Here is a 16,234-nt window from a genome sequence, read left to right as displayed (position 1 = left end):
AGTAAGCTTGGTTACTTCTTTCAAGACAGATTTTTCGCCCTAATTATGAAAATAAAGCCTGAGAGTCCTGAACCAGCCTCCTGAGGTATCCTTCTCAAATGAGTAAAAATTAGGCCAAGCCTGAACAGCTGCTTCAATATGTAGAATGCTGGTACTGCAGTTTAAGTGGAGACTGCTGTGAAAGGCTGAGATTTTCTGTATCAGCTACATTATTGACATGCTTAAGGCTAACCTTTCAGTAAATAAATTCGTGTAAAATCTCAGATTATCCCATCTCTGTCATATCTGTGAGGGTCTCTATTAACTCTGCAAAAGCAGGACGTCCTTCAGGTTTCTGAAAAGAAAAGCAGAGGATAAATTTATATTAGCAGATTGATCAATTATAGTACCAGACTTCAGAAGATGGTTACAAGTACATATGAGCTACCACTTAAAAATTACATTTTATTTTATTAATATAGAAGAAAAGATCAAGTTTATCATTTGAAGGAAAAAAAATCATCTGTTCTTCATGACACCAGCATCGTGAGCACAGCCACTTTTCCAAATATTCCTAAAATTTCTTTATATTTATTTCAATTCTGGACCACAATTCCTGTAGGATTTCTGCCCTGCAATGGGTCACTGGAAAGCACTACCTCTCAGGAAACCATCATACTCAGGAATGTTTCCTGGGCTGTTGAAAAAGGATCTTCACTGTTGTATCATTTGATGTATTGCAGCTCAGCATGGAACAAACTCCTGGGTGACGGCAGACAGGAGAAGAGAGAATTTCTTCCCCGTCCTCTCTCTGCTGGCTGGCATCCCGATGGATGTTTGCAGTAAGCAAGCAAGCAAGCTAGATGCAATTTAGATTTCAGTCTCTTAAGCTTTTTTTACTCAGGGTCTAAAAATTTCATATAGAGTTAAAAGATGGGCAAGAAAGGAGAGGTAGGATAAAGGAGACAATGGTAGCAACAAGGTTCTCCAGCTGCTGTCAGTGTATGCCTGCCTATTTACATGAAAGCATTGAACACAAAGCTCTTCTGAAAGTACTTTTTATCTAAAATTAAAGATTCATTTCCTCTAGACACTAGAGAAGGAGGGACCTTAAGGGATTACTCAGATGGAGAAGTTGATTAAATCAACGTTTTGATACCAATATAGAAAGAAATAGGTTCTGGAGAAATGGAGAAAGAACATCAAGTACTAAATCAGAGTGGAGAGAGTGAAAGAGGTGCAGCCTAGGAGCTGTAGTGATGTACGGAGGTACTGATGTACACCTGAAAAACAGGGTTCAAAATCCACATTTAGTGGGCATACCCAGTTTGCGTATGAATGTGTTAAGGTTACCATTCAGAGCAGAGCTAGAGAAAGCTATGCATGATACAGAGGTATGAAAAAGGTATTACATTTGACGGAGTAGAGAAGAGAGACAACAGTGGCATATTCAAAACCAGGGATGGTCTAGACTTATTGTACTGATGATGTGCTTTATATTTATTAGATGCAACAGTCAAAAGAAACAGAGGCTTGTAAACCTAGGTGTGATTTCTGAGAAGCATAGTGAGAGATACTGAGGATGCCACAGATGTGAAATAAGGATTTAATGCCTCAATTTTTTAAGATTGCTTTTAGATCCACATTACAAATTAATAATAAAATAAAGGAATATCACAGGAAAAAAAAGGGCAACAAACCTCGTGCCAGCAGCTGTACATGACTTCGTACACAGTATGTGATGCCAAATGTGGTCGATAAAGTCGGTTACCCTGAGAAATCTCACGGACAACTTCAGAATTTGACTTACTTTCAAAAGGCATTTTGCCTTCTGTGAAAACTTCCCACATCAGTACACCTAGAATTGAACCAAAATATTTAGGACAAAACAAAAACCCCAAACCCACAAGCTATTTAACAACATTAGAAGCACAAAAAACACTCTTGATTTTTTGTGTATGGCATGAAAACATGGGCAACGTGAGCTGAATGAAGACAGACTACCAAAAGCATTTTCAACTGATACAATTCTGCTCTCTTTTAAGTCAGCTAAGATGGTGGTCCATGAAACAGAGGTGAATATACATTTGGCTGATGGAGACGTACTAAGAATACACATTTCAGTCAAAATCTAGTATTTAGGCACAGAGCCTTTCTATTAAAAAACATACTCGTCCAATATAGGCAAGATTTGAAAAATGGGAAGGACTGAAGCTTAAGATATGTAGTATCAATAAAAATTTACACTTTCTTAAATCGCATCAGTAGTTTTAGGGAAGCACAGTATGTTGCACATCAACCTAATCAACTCACCAAATGACCAGACATCTGATTTGCTGCTATATTTTTTGAAATGAAAGACTTCAGGGGATGACCATTTCACTGGAAACTTGGCACCTGAAGAGCTGATATATTCGTTGTCAATGACATACCTAAAGAATAACAGGAAACAGCAAATATTTTAATGATAGTTAAATGGCAAGCAGTTCAGGCAACATTTCAACAGATGGTTTATAATTCCATAAAAATACAGTGTCAATTTAGAAACAAAGAAATGGTATCACTAATTTAATACAAAATGCACACAGATACCCACACTGGAAGCCATGCACTTAAAGACATTTCTGTTTCAATGAATGATTTTAATTGTTTATGAGAAGTATGTCAGAATAAAACATTTTGATACGCTCTGTAAGACTGAGGTTGTTATTGTCATCTTCTGGGTATATATTGATAGGAAAGATCCCTATGCCATGGGCAGGAAAACCAGCAGCAATAGATAATTGTCTCTTTAAGAGTCCACCTTTTCAACCACTTGTACCCAAACACTACTGGCAGAGGGCTACACTTCGTAACTGATGGGTGGAATCCACTGCCCAACCTCACAGATATTATTTCTGGCATGCTGTTACAGAAGCAACACAGAAAGAAATGTTCATCACATACAAGCCAACAGCTCTTGCAGGTGCACTGGAAAAGTAATTTTCTTTGCCCAAGCTTATAGAGGCTGACCTACCAGTTAAGATGAAATTATGTGCCCGATGCAGGTATTTATAGGGCAACATTTTAAAAGGCTATTAGACTGATCCCTACCTCCATATGAGCTCTGTGCACATTTTTCCAGTATTAATGTTCCTGAGCAGACGACAGATGTGCGCTGCACAACATTTGTTCTTACAGAAGGCATAATGCAAAGGCACCTTTTAAAGCACCTTTTAAAGGAGGTCACATTCAGAGAAATCATCTCTTTTTCTCCCTTTCTTATTTTGGTGCAGGCACAGAAAGATGAGAGGTTATTAGATAAGGAACATATGAAATAACAGTACAAAATAACCAGTAGTGGCAGTTGTGCGAGCTCTGAATAATAAGATTGTGATCCCATCACCCCTCCATGGTCTCCCCGGGGGAGTGAGTACCTGTCCTAGAGCCACACCACTGGTCTCTACTTTTTGGCACAGTGAGCAATTCAGGTCCATTATTCTCAGACTGGACCCTGACAGCCCTTTGGTCTCTTACTGTGTTTTCTGGTGCATTTGGATGAGTTCAGACCCCTGATACTGACCTTACCTTTTGGGGAGCAGTGCGACCACTGGGCACTGCCATGGTATAGGACAGCCTTTTGAAAAACAAGTATTCAGTTATGAGCTGCTGGGGTGTTGTAATCCTTAGGTTAGAAACAGGAGGCAAAACCTAAGGGAAAGTTAAAGCAGCACGGCTGTGCTGATTTAATGACTTGCAGCTGCAAGGCGAATGTCACCACCACCTCCTGCTCAGAGCCACGCACTGCCTTTCAAGCTTGTCTGCCTCCAGAGTGAGCCAATTCAGTCTACTAAGTCTACTAATCCAGCAGAAAAACCAGCCAGTAAAACACAGAAGTGGAGAGCTTTGTGCTGGGCTTGCAAGAGGAAAGAAGGAAGGAGTGAGGCAACCCCTTTGGGTAGCAGTCGGTCAGTCGGTCAGCTCAGCTATAAAATATAGCACATCCTCTGGGGGAAGTCTATGGGGGCAGAGCTACGTTTCTCTGGCCTGTGCTTGTCAGAGTGCATTTTGCTGTCTTTCTCCATGTTTGGCTGGTCCCTCTCATCAAGCAGAAAAACCACTTCCCTGCTAGAGCAGCACACATCACACTTCCTGCCCGCCCTGCCCGTCCTCCCTGCCTCCTGCCTGACCTACTCAGCCGCTGCCGCCTCTAAAGGTCAGCACCAGCAGCTGGATCTGTCCCTAGGGACTTTCAGTCCTCCCCGCTGCTCAGAAAAGTTGGGGAACTTGTTTCTTCAAGCTTCTGGCAGCCCTGTGTGCGCTGGGCATTTCTCTGTCCGTGAACTACTTCTGAAGTTTACCAGGCACTTTGTTTACCTGTCTTACACTCACCAATAGCAAGAGGAGGACACAACATCCAGTTCATGGTACAACAGTTACACGACGTTATAATTTCCATTAGAATTCAAAAATTGACCGCAGTGGGATTCCCCACATCAGTGAAGCAAGCAATGAGGCTAACTCACGTTCATGCTGCTGCTGACTGAGAATAGTCACTCACTAAACCTGCATCAATGGCCTCATACCTCGCCATGCCGAAGTCCGATACTTTAACGATGTGCTCAGCATTGACTAAACAGTTTCTTGCAGCCTGGGGAAAATGAGATAAACATATCTGAAATCTGTGCTAAAGCATTTTAAGAACAATACAACAGCTGATTATTTTTGTTTCAGCTCATACTGTTTATATTCTAAAAAGAGATGAGTGTCTTGCTCAAAAATATAAGTGAATTTCTGGCTCTGAGTCAGTGAAAATATTTTGCTACTGTGTAGTTACACATCCATAGCATATATCAGCTTAAATGCTTGTAGTATGAGTTGCAATATTTTTACATATTCCTGCATGGTGAAGGAAATTTTAGGCTGCAGAGTCTGTTATCCAAGCAGACATTTTCCTGAACTCTAGGATTAGGACACTCAATGTGAATTTTTAAAAATGTTTTGTGACTTTTTCATTACAGAAATCAGGAACTCCTTGGAAATTTTCAAGATTTTACATTTCTTCAGGCAACTAGGGAGGAGAGCAGGAAGATCTCTGCTCTGCATCCAGATAAGAGCATTAAACAGAAAGCAGAGAGTAAGGAAACGAGCTCCTCTCCTGTGGCTCCCTGTGTATGAGGGGTAGGGCAGAAAAGCCACCCAGATATCCCAGCATCAAGGTAAGGCAGTAGGGAGCAGAAAAAATGCAGATAGAAAAAGATTTTGTTTAAAAAAAAAATCCTCATTGTTGCTGACCTTTCGTATTGCTGTGATTTTGGTTGTGTTGTGATCACTGCATGATACTCTTATATTGGGATGTTCTAACACTGGCCTGCTCCATGCTAATATCCCAATTTTTTCTGACTTCTCTCAATTATCAAGTAGTTTTTCCAGCTGTCCACAGAGAAAAGAACAGCTGAAAAGTTTTGGTTTACAGGCAGGAAAGCACTATTGGCTTATTAGATCCTGCAGGGCTGAAGTCTTACGGGACACATTAGTGTCCAATAAAATACAGTGGCATGTTCTATACTGCCAATATTTACCAAGAACTTCAGAAAACCTATTGTACTTACTAAATCCCGGTGAATAAAGCTATTTCTTTCCAGGTATTCCATCCCTTCGCACACATCCTGGCACATGCTCAGCAGCACATCTCTGCCGAGTTTCCCTCGCCTTTGTCGAAGGTAATTGAGCAGGCAGCCGTTTTCCATGAATTCAGTCACAACGTAGAGAGGCTTGTGGTGTGTGCACACTCCGTAAAGCTGGACCAGCTTCGGATGGGAGAGTTTCCTGTTTAAAATTCCATTTTAGACAGGCTAGCATTTGTCCTTGGCAGGTAACTAGACCTTTGATTCTCATGATGGTTTTGAAAAATACTTTCAGTACTTGATAAACAGTATTCAGTTCAACTGGCCTCAGAGTTGCCCCACTATCTAATACATTTCTGCCTACAATTTCCTCCAAAAAGTGCACTCTTTGAATTCATAGTTGTTGATCAGTTATATAAATGCAGTGAATGCAAAGCTTGATTTGGATGACGTGAAATGGAAAGGTCTAGTGATGCCTGGCTGTCAGGCAGGGGACATGACCCTGCAAGGGTTCTTCTCTTCTGGGCTGTGCCAAGACCCAGTCTGGATACTTCCCTAATTTACAAAATTAGCAGAAATGGTAATATAGCTTCTCAAAAGCTTTAGTTAGGTATGAGCACTGCCAGTGGTCCTAGAGGCACTGAGTTATGGATGAGAGAATAGTTGTAGAAGCACATTTATTTATCAGCACATTTACTCCCCATTGAGCTCCACAGCACAAAGCAGTGCACGCTCTAAAGAAAGAGTCTGGCGATGGGTGCAGCGAGCATCTGTGTCAGTCCGATTCAGACCTTTATATCAGCCTTTCTGTCCTGCACATCCACCATTCCCATCAAATTGGTTGGTCTGTTTGTTTTAAATGGAATTAGGTTACACGTATTTCTTGGTCATCTCAATGTCAACTGTCAGATATAATAGCTTTTATACTTACATCATCACCTTGGCCTCCTCGATGAAATCATCTTCAGACATTGCACCTTCATTGATTGTTTTGATGGCAACCTTGATGGTTGCTTTCCATTTACCCAGCTGAACGACTCCAAACTGCCCGTGCCCAAGTTCTTTCATGAACGTCAGTTCAGATGGGTTTAATTCCCACTCTATAAAAGCAACCCAGTATGTTACAACAGTCAGGTCAGCTTTCCTAAGCCATGCTCCAGGAGACATGCCTTGCTATTTGCAGTTAATGCATGCAGCAAAACATCACAATTGTTCATCAGCTATAGCATGAGTTTTAAATATCTGAAAATTTGCACGTACTCATATATGTTTATATGTGAATGTTATTTTACAGCTTGTAGAATGTGATTAGTGTTTAAATTGCTTAATGTAGGAATGTCTGAGGCTTGAAGATAACACAAGTTATGTTTAGCTTTGATTACATATGAGACCTTTTTTGTCATTATCGTACGTGATGTTGAACTCTGAACCAGTTCTAGATGGATAGTATTGCTACAGAAATAGTTACTGGCTGCCTCTATTGTAATAACCACAATAGTTCTGCCCTTCAGAAATATTAAGCCTTGAGATTAATGGGAACATTCACAGGAAAGATACACGATTTTGGAGGTTCCTATCATCAGCCAGATGATATGAACTTCCTGATCTATATACACAAAACTGGCATTTATTGCTTATTTTCTAATACTGTATAAGATTTCATTCTTATTTCTAAAACTTGCAGAACTGACAAGGAACATCTTCCCCATAAATAATATTCATTTCAATTTCCTAAGCAGTTCAACAAATGAAATAGCCTTTGAAAAGCTATTAAATGTATATGTGAGTCTTAGGCCTGCTTAGAAAAGTCCAGATAGCTCTGAAATGCACTGGTGGTTGTAACAGAAGCACAACAGTCGCTGAACAGGAAGACTTGAGTCAGGTGTCTCGTTTGGTACTGACGCCTTACGAGGAAATGAGTATCTGTTTCTGATGAATATGCGGCTGTTTATGTGTTTCTTATTATTGGGAAATTTCACAGATAGATACAACTTAATTATTAGCTGGGTGAATGCGATCTAAATTCTCGCCTAGGCAGATACCTAAATCTCCACTAAAAGAAGATAAAAAATTTACCATAACTAAGTCCTGCTGTTGCTGATGAAGAACATCCACCTGATCCAACTGGATGTCGGAGACGAGTGATAAGACCTGTAGGGGACAAAGCAACAATATTCTGTTGACCAATTACTCCATTTTAAAGTACGCTATATCGTACCTCTTCTCAAACAAAAATATTTGGAATCTGATGTACGTTTCTTATTTCTTGAAGTTACTTTTGCTTACAGCTTGTTCGAATAAAACACTACAGTGAGAAGAAATGGAGGAAGACTATTCAATAGGGCCCTGACTACTATATCTATAGTACTATCTACTATCTATACTTTCATACAACCAAAAGCGACACTCTTGCTTGTTTGTACAATGTTAGTGATCTTAAATAAATGTGTGCTGCAATACTATATCACCCACCTAAGCAGTCTCTTCCAGCATGATTCCTCAGGATTGTTTCCCATTACAAGAAATATTTCTGTGTCTGTCATTCATTTTCTTTGAATTCATGAGCCAACAGTACCAGTGAGTACACCCCTCACCAAGGACTCCCTGCGTTCATTCATTCTTCCCGCTGTTACTTTCAGGTCCTTTTCTGCTTCATGTGTTTCCTACAATCCTCCTCCCTCCAGCAAAAGGCTCTGTCCATTCCCATATCTTCCTTCCTCGCTAGTGTGAGGAATTTCTGTGTGTTTTCCCATCTCCACTCATTCAGGGTAAAAACATTTTATATTGTATTAAAATGATGGGCAGAACCAAGGTGAAGGGCATTTTTTAATGCTAAAAATTATAAAAGGCTGCTGTCAGCCAACAATTAGAGGTCGCTAACCATGGTAGGCTGCAAACCAGTGTTAGAGAGTCCTTGTGCTCCCTAATTCTGTCTTTGATTGTTTGTGGGGTGGGTTTTTTTGCCAAAATCAGTAGAATGCTGCCTGCTGATGCACAGCATAGCTCCTGCTTTTCTTAAATTGCATGCATGCAAGTCCTTGTAGACAAGGAAAGAATTATGATCAAATTTCACACAAGTTCCATTCAGTCAAAGATGAACCAAGAGAATACAGAGCAAGTAATACATTAGGCTTCTAGCTTTGTAAAATTCATTTAATACGTGTAGGTGAGTTTGGTAGTTTCACTTCCCCCATAGTATATGCACACTACAGCTATGACTTTGGCAGAAAGGATCATGGCATATATTAATTCATTAGCAATAAAAAAACTTGTATCTCTTTTTATAAGGAAAGTATTAGAGGAAGAGTGATTTCCAATCTCTCAAAATCCTGAGGAGCTTCAAATCATCAATTGTAAAACCTTATCAACTTGCATGCATTACCTGCAGCATTGTGTTGATGATACTCGATGAGTTCAGGAACAGATGAAAAGAGATATTTTTCTGCTACATAATATTGTCCCAAGTGGTTTTTCTTAATTTGATAATGTCGAATATCTCCACTATGACTTCTGAAATCAACAAAGGATTATAATTTTCAGTAAAAATAAATTATACTATAAATCTGATTAAATTTCACTTTGAAAGAAAGCACAAAAAAAATCTAAAAACTTGGGGTACAATTCTCAACTTATAATGGCTGTGTGTAGCTGGGATAGTGTTTCAGGGGAAAAAAAAAGACCCCTTGAGTGGCTCTCTCTCCCAACTTTGGGAGATATTGCACAATGTTTTTTATTGCACAAGTATTGTTGCATCCATAAGAAATAGCTGTAGCATTTAACAGATGTTCCTCCTAATTCAGCACTTATTTGAATCTAAGCTTTTAAAATTAAAATGCTCTTCATTACCTGAGTTTCCCCCCAAAAGTTAAAAACATATTCATGTATACTGTGAGATTACATTTTCTGTTCTGCTTCTCAAAAGGCACCTCACTGGAGCTTTTATTTGATACATTTACTTTCCTGTGTTTCTCCACATTATCTGTCTTTCTTGCTTTCTGTACATTTTGCTGCCCATCTACCCCTGCTTTCTGGGACATTCAAAATGAAGAAGTTAGTTAGGTTTGCATTTCAGGCTGGAGGTGGTTGCTGAAGGTTGGTATCCCACTGCAAACGTGAGCCTCTGCCCAGCACGGGGGGTGGCAGAGAGGGCTCGCCCCACCTTCGTGAGGAGGGGAGAGAGAGAGGAAGAGGGTGGTGGTAGCAGCGATGCCTTTTCCTTGCTCCTCTCGCCTCTGGCTTGCTCTAAGAGAAGAGAAGGAAAGCAGACACCACTGATGCAGGAGGATGTAGGAGGGCTGAGGGAGGAGGGTATAAGGCAGTTCAAGAAGGGATAAGTCAGCGCTCTAGGTGACTGCTCCTGTTGTGGAGGAAAAGCAAGTCCTGTGGCCGTCCTCCAGCAAAAGAAGTAAGACTGTACAGTGAGGAGGTGAGGTTTCTTTAGGAGAAAAACAGGAGAAGTTTGGGGACAGCAGAGTCTGGAATGAATTTACAGTGCGCAGAGCCTGCAGAGAAGGGAAGCAGTTGGTGTAGTGGTGGAAGGCTGTGGCGGCGTGGTGCGGCGGCCATGGAACTTCAACTAGAAAGAGAGGCAAGAAGACGCAAATGCACAAGGACACCTGCATTACGGGGTGGGATGCATGGCTTTCACAGCAGATTATTTGAGGATTTCAATGAGTGCAGTTAATCTTGTCTTGGCAGGACATTTGCATCCTGACTCCCAGATCCACTGCCCACCATCAACATTCTGCACATGGGGTAATTAACTCTGCATGAACAGCACCCCAGTGGTTCCCTGCTCCTGTTCTCGGCATGTCCAACCTACCCACTTATCCCAAAGAGTTTGGGGGAAGCTATTCCATCACCTCTTGATTCAAACCCTAACCATTCAGAGCAACTCACCCTTTAGCCCGTGAATACATGGACAGCGTAAGAAGTCCCTGTTGGCTTGAATCTCTGACAACAAATGCACCTTCTTTGGACTGAAAAGAAATCCAGATAGAGTTATTTTCTGCTTTTGAGCTTGAATAATCCTCCCTTGAGATAGGACTTGCAGCTGATTACCAAATTCTGTGGAATACCTATGACTACTTGGGAAGGGGATAAAGCAGTGGAGAATGGGAATTGATAGCCAGGTAGATAGCAGAGCAAAATTAACCACAGGAAAATACTAAATACCAGGCAATTTCCTGGAGTTAAATAATTTAGATGAATTATACTCTTCAGTGTGAAGTAGTGAAAATGCTTCGATTTATTAAAAAATCAAATTGTACAGATCACTAGAATAAAATACTGTAAAACAGTTCTATCTGAGATGTTCTTCTCTGGTCTGTCTTGCCCGAACCCTGTGTTAGTCCTTGAGCAAAGACCTAATGAGTTTAACTGAGTTAGGCACTTTGGTAACTGATAGGGGCTAGAACGCAATATGGATTGTTCGCTCTATACATAAGGAAGACACAGGGGTTTTGTAAAGCTCTGCTAACCTCACAAACTTACTACATGGATTTCAATCTTCAATGTTAGTACAAAAGACAAGCACAGTAAACCGCATGTAATGCAATTTATCTAGTGTGGAAAATCTACATAGAATTTGCTGGGGCTACAATTTAGAACTCTGTGAATTCTGGATAGTCTGCACTGTACGCTTACCCCAGAAAGCCTTTTTATTTTAAAGTACTCTCTCTCTTACTGCATACCAAGCAGATTTTGATTTGACTGTGGTAATGCTCTTGATGCCTCTACTGATAGATCTTTCTCGATATCATTAGCTCTTTGTATAAGCTGAGTTACCTTCTGGCGCAAGAGAAGTTCTGCCTGGCTTCTGTTTATGTTTTTGCAGTACCACCTGCAACAAGGAGATAATCTATCCTTTAATTTCAGCCAGTAAAAATTAATGTTTGCTCTGTTTCACAAAAGTAATCCATCTTAACAGTTGCAGTATTCCCAGTCCAAAAACCCAAATAGAACTATTGTTGTATATAAGCATCTCTTAATTTGGAATGACTTTATTAGACCCCTATAAATATGACAACTCTTTTCCCCATTCACTGTGATTAAATATGAGCTCAAACAAAAGAAAACCCAGGAAACAGTTATGCCAAACTGTGATGAAATTTACAGTCCCACTCGCTGCTTCAAGCCTCTCTTCTCTAGAATTTTGCAGAATTTTACTCTTCTCTCCAGTAAATTAGGTTGAAGTAATTGGAATTAGCTTCTAGTCAATTAATTACACGTTCACAACAGGAAGAGATCAGAATATAGAAGTATCATGTAGCGAGCCTACAGAAATAGGAAACATCTGGATTCTGACATTCTGATTTATGCAAATGACTGTTGTTGAAGTACTCAGTGTTTGTAACTTCACGTTACACTCTCTGAGCAAATAGTTCCAAATCAAAATGGCTACTTCATTCTAAGAGTAATGGTTTGGAAAAAAAAAATAGAGCTTTCAATAAACATCTGTTCATGTCTAATAAAGACTGAAGGATCAAGCACTAAAATGTATCACTCCAATCCATTTTTAGAAAAGAAAGCACAATTATCATTTTCAAGGGTACTTACTCATAGGTTTCTAAATTACTTTTCTTGTTCTCAGTAACATAGTTGCTGGGAATTAGGCCTTCATTCCTGAAATGACATATTGAGGATAGTTTAGACTGGATATTAGGAAAAATTTCTTCACCGAAAGGATTGTCAAGCATTGGAAGAGGCTGCCCAGGGAAGTGGTGGAGTCACCATCCCTGGAGGTATTCAAAAGATGTGTAGACCTGGCACTTAGAGACATGGTTTAGTGGGACTGGGCAGTTTTAGGTTAATGGTTGGACTTGATGATCTTAAAGGTCTTTTCCAACCTAAATGATTCTATGATTCTATGATTCTGTTATAGTATGGTGTAAAATATTAATAGGATTAAGATATGCATCTTCCTTTTGTTGAATTATAAAGGTTACTTATACTATTGGCTATGTTGTTAGATACTGAATCCCAGTGTGGGAATTGAATAGAAGTCTGAGTCCTTTCATCCCAGGCACAATCTTTCTGCCCCACAACTGTGGATGGCTACTGCAATGAGTAAGTCAGCTGGGATAGGATGTTTATAGAGTGCTGAGAGCAGCATGTTAATGAAAATTTTCAAGTCAAACCACAAGAAAATTTAGAAAAAAATTGCTGAATCAGAAGCCACTCTCTTCATTTCTAACCTTGTAACTATATAAAACTTTTTTGTTTAAGTGTAAAGTGTATAAAGTGTAAAGTGTATGCTTGCATGTATATACAAAATAATAATCCAGTGGACTCTCACTACAAATGAGTTGAGAAAAAGCATTTAAAAGTATTTAAAGGAGAAATCTGAATGAAAAGGAAACAGTTATTATATAACATATAACCATTCCCAGCATGACAGTACCCGGTAGAATGAAGAAAATGCAAAGGAGAAAGGGGAACGACATGAAACAAACATAAATGTGGAAAGGATCCTGTCCGAAGTTATCTAGCTCTCTAAAACGTCCAGGAATTTTGGATCAGGGATTTTGTTTCAGGCACATGTCTTAATAATCTCTATGGTCTTTATGAAGTGTTTGTACATATACACTGCATTGTAAATCACTTGAAGTATGGAAAGCTGGATTTGCACATGGCTCAGAGCCCAGTGATTCACATGGTCTTCAAACACCCATATGTTGCTCAGGAAATTACTGAGTCTAGGATTTAACTCTGAATTAGATTCCCCATCCATTTCTGGGACACCAAACACTGCTTAAAGTCTGCCCGGTGAATCCGTGTGCCTCGTACGTAGCTGAATACTTTCAAACCTGCCCCCAAATTGTTGCACGTGTCTCATTCTATCTGCCTGCTTCCACAGGGGTTGTTTTAGGTCTTTTTTCTTTCTGTGTAGGGAGATTGAAATAGATGCCCGCTCTCTTACCCATGTTGGTCTCTTGCCTTCCACCAGTGGGGATCATACTGTTCGAGGATAATGTATTCTTCTGACTTCTTGAGCGGTAAATCCGAGGGTCCTCTAGCAAAAAAGTCATAGAGTGCAATAACTCTGGGTTTTTTTGTGTAGTCTTCCAAGGCCTCGGCAGGTAGAGGAGGTAACGGCTTGTTCTTTAACTGTATTTGCCTCTTACGCTAATGAAAAAAAAGTATCTTTCGTAATTAGTCTTTTCTCCCTACTATTGCTTGCTTAATTCCCCTGCTATTATATTGTCTCAGTAACTAAAAGGAATTCATTGTGGTCATTAGTTCTTGTAAAGCACTATCACCTCATCTGTAAAACTGCGAGACTTACATTTGAGTAGTTTGGTGTAGAAGCCAAAATGGCAATGGAAAGTACAGTGAATAATAAACAAGCCATCTACCTAATCGGGGTGACTTCTACATGGTATGAATGCTGGGACAACTCCTCAGCTGGTGTAAAGCAAAGCAGCACTGAAATCAGTAGAGTTACAATGTCTGGAATTTCGGTCATTTTTCTAGCGATTTAACAGGGAGGGTGCTGCAGACTTTCTTAGCAAATCGTCAGGAACGTTTTCTTTTGCATCAGGTTGGGTTCTAGCTTTGCATTTGGTTATGCTTTGAAAGCTTAGATTATTCAGCTTAGATCTAGCAAAACTGAGGTGGATGTTTCACATGCCAGCTGAGCAAGGCGAGCTTGCATCTGCCCAACAGGGCAGTCTCACCTTTCCCACCTCCATCACCCAAACCCAGAAGCGGGAGAAGGAACCACCTTGCCCATGACAGAGAGCTTGGGAAACCTCACTGTGACCCTGTATTTACATCAGTATGCATCTTCGGATACCTTTACTCTATAATTTTTACGCAATGAAGCACCTTACATGCTCAAGAGTTAGTTACTCCTCTGCTTGTTCTGGTACTGAGCCACCATATGGCACACCACCCCAATTCTCTCTTTTCACCTGCCAAAAACATTGCTTACCCTGCACTTCCAAGTCAATGCATAGGAAACGTCTGGTTGTGAGGCTGAGTACTGGGTCACCAGGCCAGTATCAGGGTCCAGGTTCATTTTCGTTCTCATTGCTCTGATTTTGAAAAACATGAAGTATTTGTGTGAATACATGTCTATAAACATTCACATAAAAGTATTCATTCACAGATATATACGCCTTCCTTCATATTAGGGATACTCAAGGTAGAGCTTCTTTAAACTTCTGTACAATTAGCAGTTCTACTGAAAATGGAGGAATTTTTAAAAGTCCTTTATGTGTAGATATTTTGATCATCCTAATTGCTGAAAAGCTTAAGCATTTCACATACCTTTTTTGCACTGTGCAGCAGCAGCAGCAGCAGAAAACAGACTGGATGGTGTGATCTGTGAACAAGAACATTTCCCATATTTGAAGTGTTGCTGTTTGGTTGTTTACAAAACTTACAGAATTAAGGACTACCGTATGTGCTTAGCCCCATTATTAGCTCTGTTTTGCTGTGAGATATCTAGCAAATCATTAAGGCTGAATTTGCATCCACCAAAGACAGCAGACCTTTCCTGCCACCCCATCTATTTGCTCCCACTGTCTTCCTTACAATGTCTTAGCGATTATGAGGCCATGTGATGAGTTAAATCAGCTCACTAAATCAGAAAGAAAAAAAAGGATCTTGTCAGCCAGATCAGTACCAATCTGACTGATCTCACCACCCTGTGCAAGCTCTAACCAGTGCAATAAGGGGGATGGGAGCATCATCAGGGAAAGGAGGTGGAGAACTGTCCCCTTCAGCAATAACACGGTTTTTAGATCATTCAAGCCAAATACAAAACCACACTCGCACAACAAGCTTTTTCTTATTGTGAGATTTATTAAAGGAGACATGCTACATTAAATTCTTTGAATTAATACTGATTTTCCTGTTTCTGTTGCAGCCATTAATATAATATATGCATTAGCCCAGGTTTAAATGCTACCAAAGGTGTGCTTTACACTTACGTGCCAAGTGGTTGATAATCCTGAGAAAAATACATCGGACACATCATCACATACATCACACATTTACAGAGAAATCCATCTAGTATGTCTTGTATGAGCCGCAGAGAGGATATGATATTAAATAGGTCGGAAGGCATTAAGAAGATTTGAACGAGGTAAATAAATGGTTGATATCCGCTCTGGTCCACTTCCACTCAGGCTGAGACCTACTTTCCCCAACTTGTGTTTCGATGGCAGTTTAAGCCAAGCCGTGGCAGCTATGGTCCCGTCCCCTTTCCCTCTGCACTGCTGCTCATCTCATCTCCAACGGAGCGAGGCGGGATGCTAAACCAGTGAGGACTCGCTCTCTGCTGGGTCAGCTCCCTGAACCATCTCACCAACACGCATCGCTGGTGGGCAGGTGGGAGGGCAGCAGCACCAGCGGGCCAGGCTCAGGCTCTCAGGTGCAATGCATGGTCTCTTAGGAAGCATGAGAGCCAGGCATGCAGAGACAAGGCTCCAGTCATATTCAGCTGCACTGACAGAAAATAAAATTTATATCCTGCTCCAATGAGTGAGTCCTAAGTTTTCTCTGCCACAGAGGTCATAGTACAAAAAGAGGACTCAGAAAGTTACTTGAAATAGAATATCCGAGGTGTCAGTATTTTGTAGTTTTATCTTTCACAAGGTATGTCTTTCTCCCACCAGTGTCTTCCACTTTATTTGTTCTTC

General features: G+C 40.4%; 1 protein-coding gene across 1 annotated transcript; it reads right to left on the bottom strand.

The window, feature by feature from the left end:
• Positions 1–265: 265 nt before the first annotated feature.
• Positions 266–14,929, bottom strand: TXK (TXK tyrosine kinase). The gene is made up of 14 exons (XM_009335160.1): positions 14,859–14,929; positions 14,521–14,623; positions 13,507–13,712; positions 12,144–12,209; positions 11,373–11,427; positions 10,485–10,564; positions 8,968–9,095; positions 7,662–7,736; positions 6,517–6,685; positions 5,571–5,787; positions 4,545–4,609; positions 2,293–2,411; positions 1,680–1,837; positions 266–334 (listed from the first exon to the last, which is right to left on the bottom strand). The coding sequence occupies exons 1-14, from the start codon at positions 14,927–14,929 to the stop codon at positions 266–268; spliced, it is 1,581 nt and encodes a 526-aa protein (XP_009333435.1).
• Positions 14,930–16,234: the final 1,305 nt, after the last annotated feature.

Source organism: Pygoscelis adeliae, unplaced genomic scaffold, assembly GCF_000699105.1.
Source record: "Pygoscelis adeliae isolate BGI_AS28 unplaced genomic scaffold, ASM69910v1 Scaffold21, whole genome shotgun sequence".
Classification (NCBI taxonomy): Eukaryota; Metazoa; Chordata; class Aves; order Sphenisciformes; family Spheniscidae; genus Pygoscelis; species Pygoscelis adeliae.
Note: the sequence above shows the minus strand (reverse complement) of the source record. Positions and strands in the feature narration are given on the sequence as shown.

Coding starts and splice junctions, on each gene's coding strand:
- TXK (XM_009335160.1), bottom strand. CDS start 14,929: ATGTTCTTGTTCACAGATCACACCATCCAGTCTGTTTTCTGCTGCTGC. Junction 4,610..5,570: donor GCTTTATTCACCGGGATTTA/GTAAGTACAATA, acceptor CATTTTCCCCAG/GCTGCAAGAAACTGTTTAGT. Junction 1,838..2,292: donor ATCAGATGTCTGGTCATTTG/GTGAGTTGATTA, acceptor GTTCAATTCTAG/GTGTACTGATGTGGGAAGTT.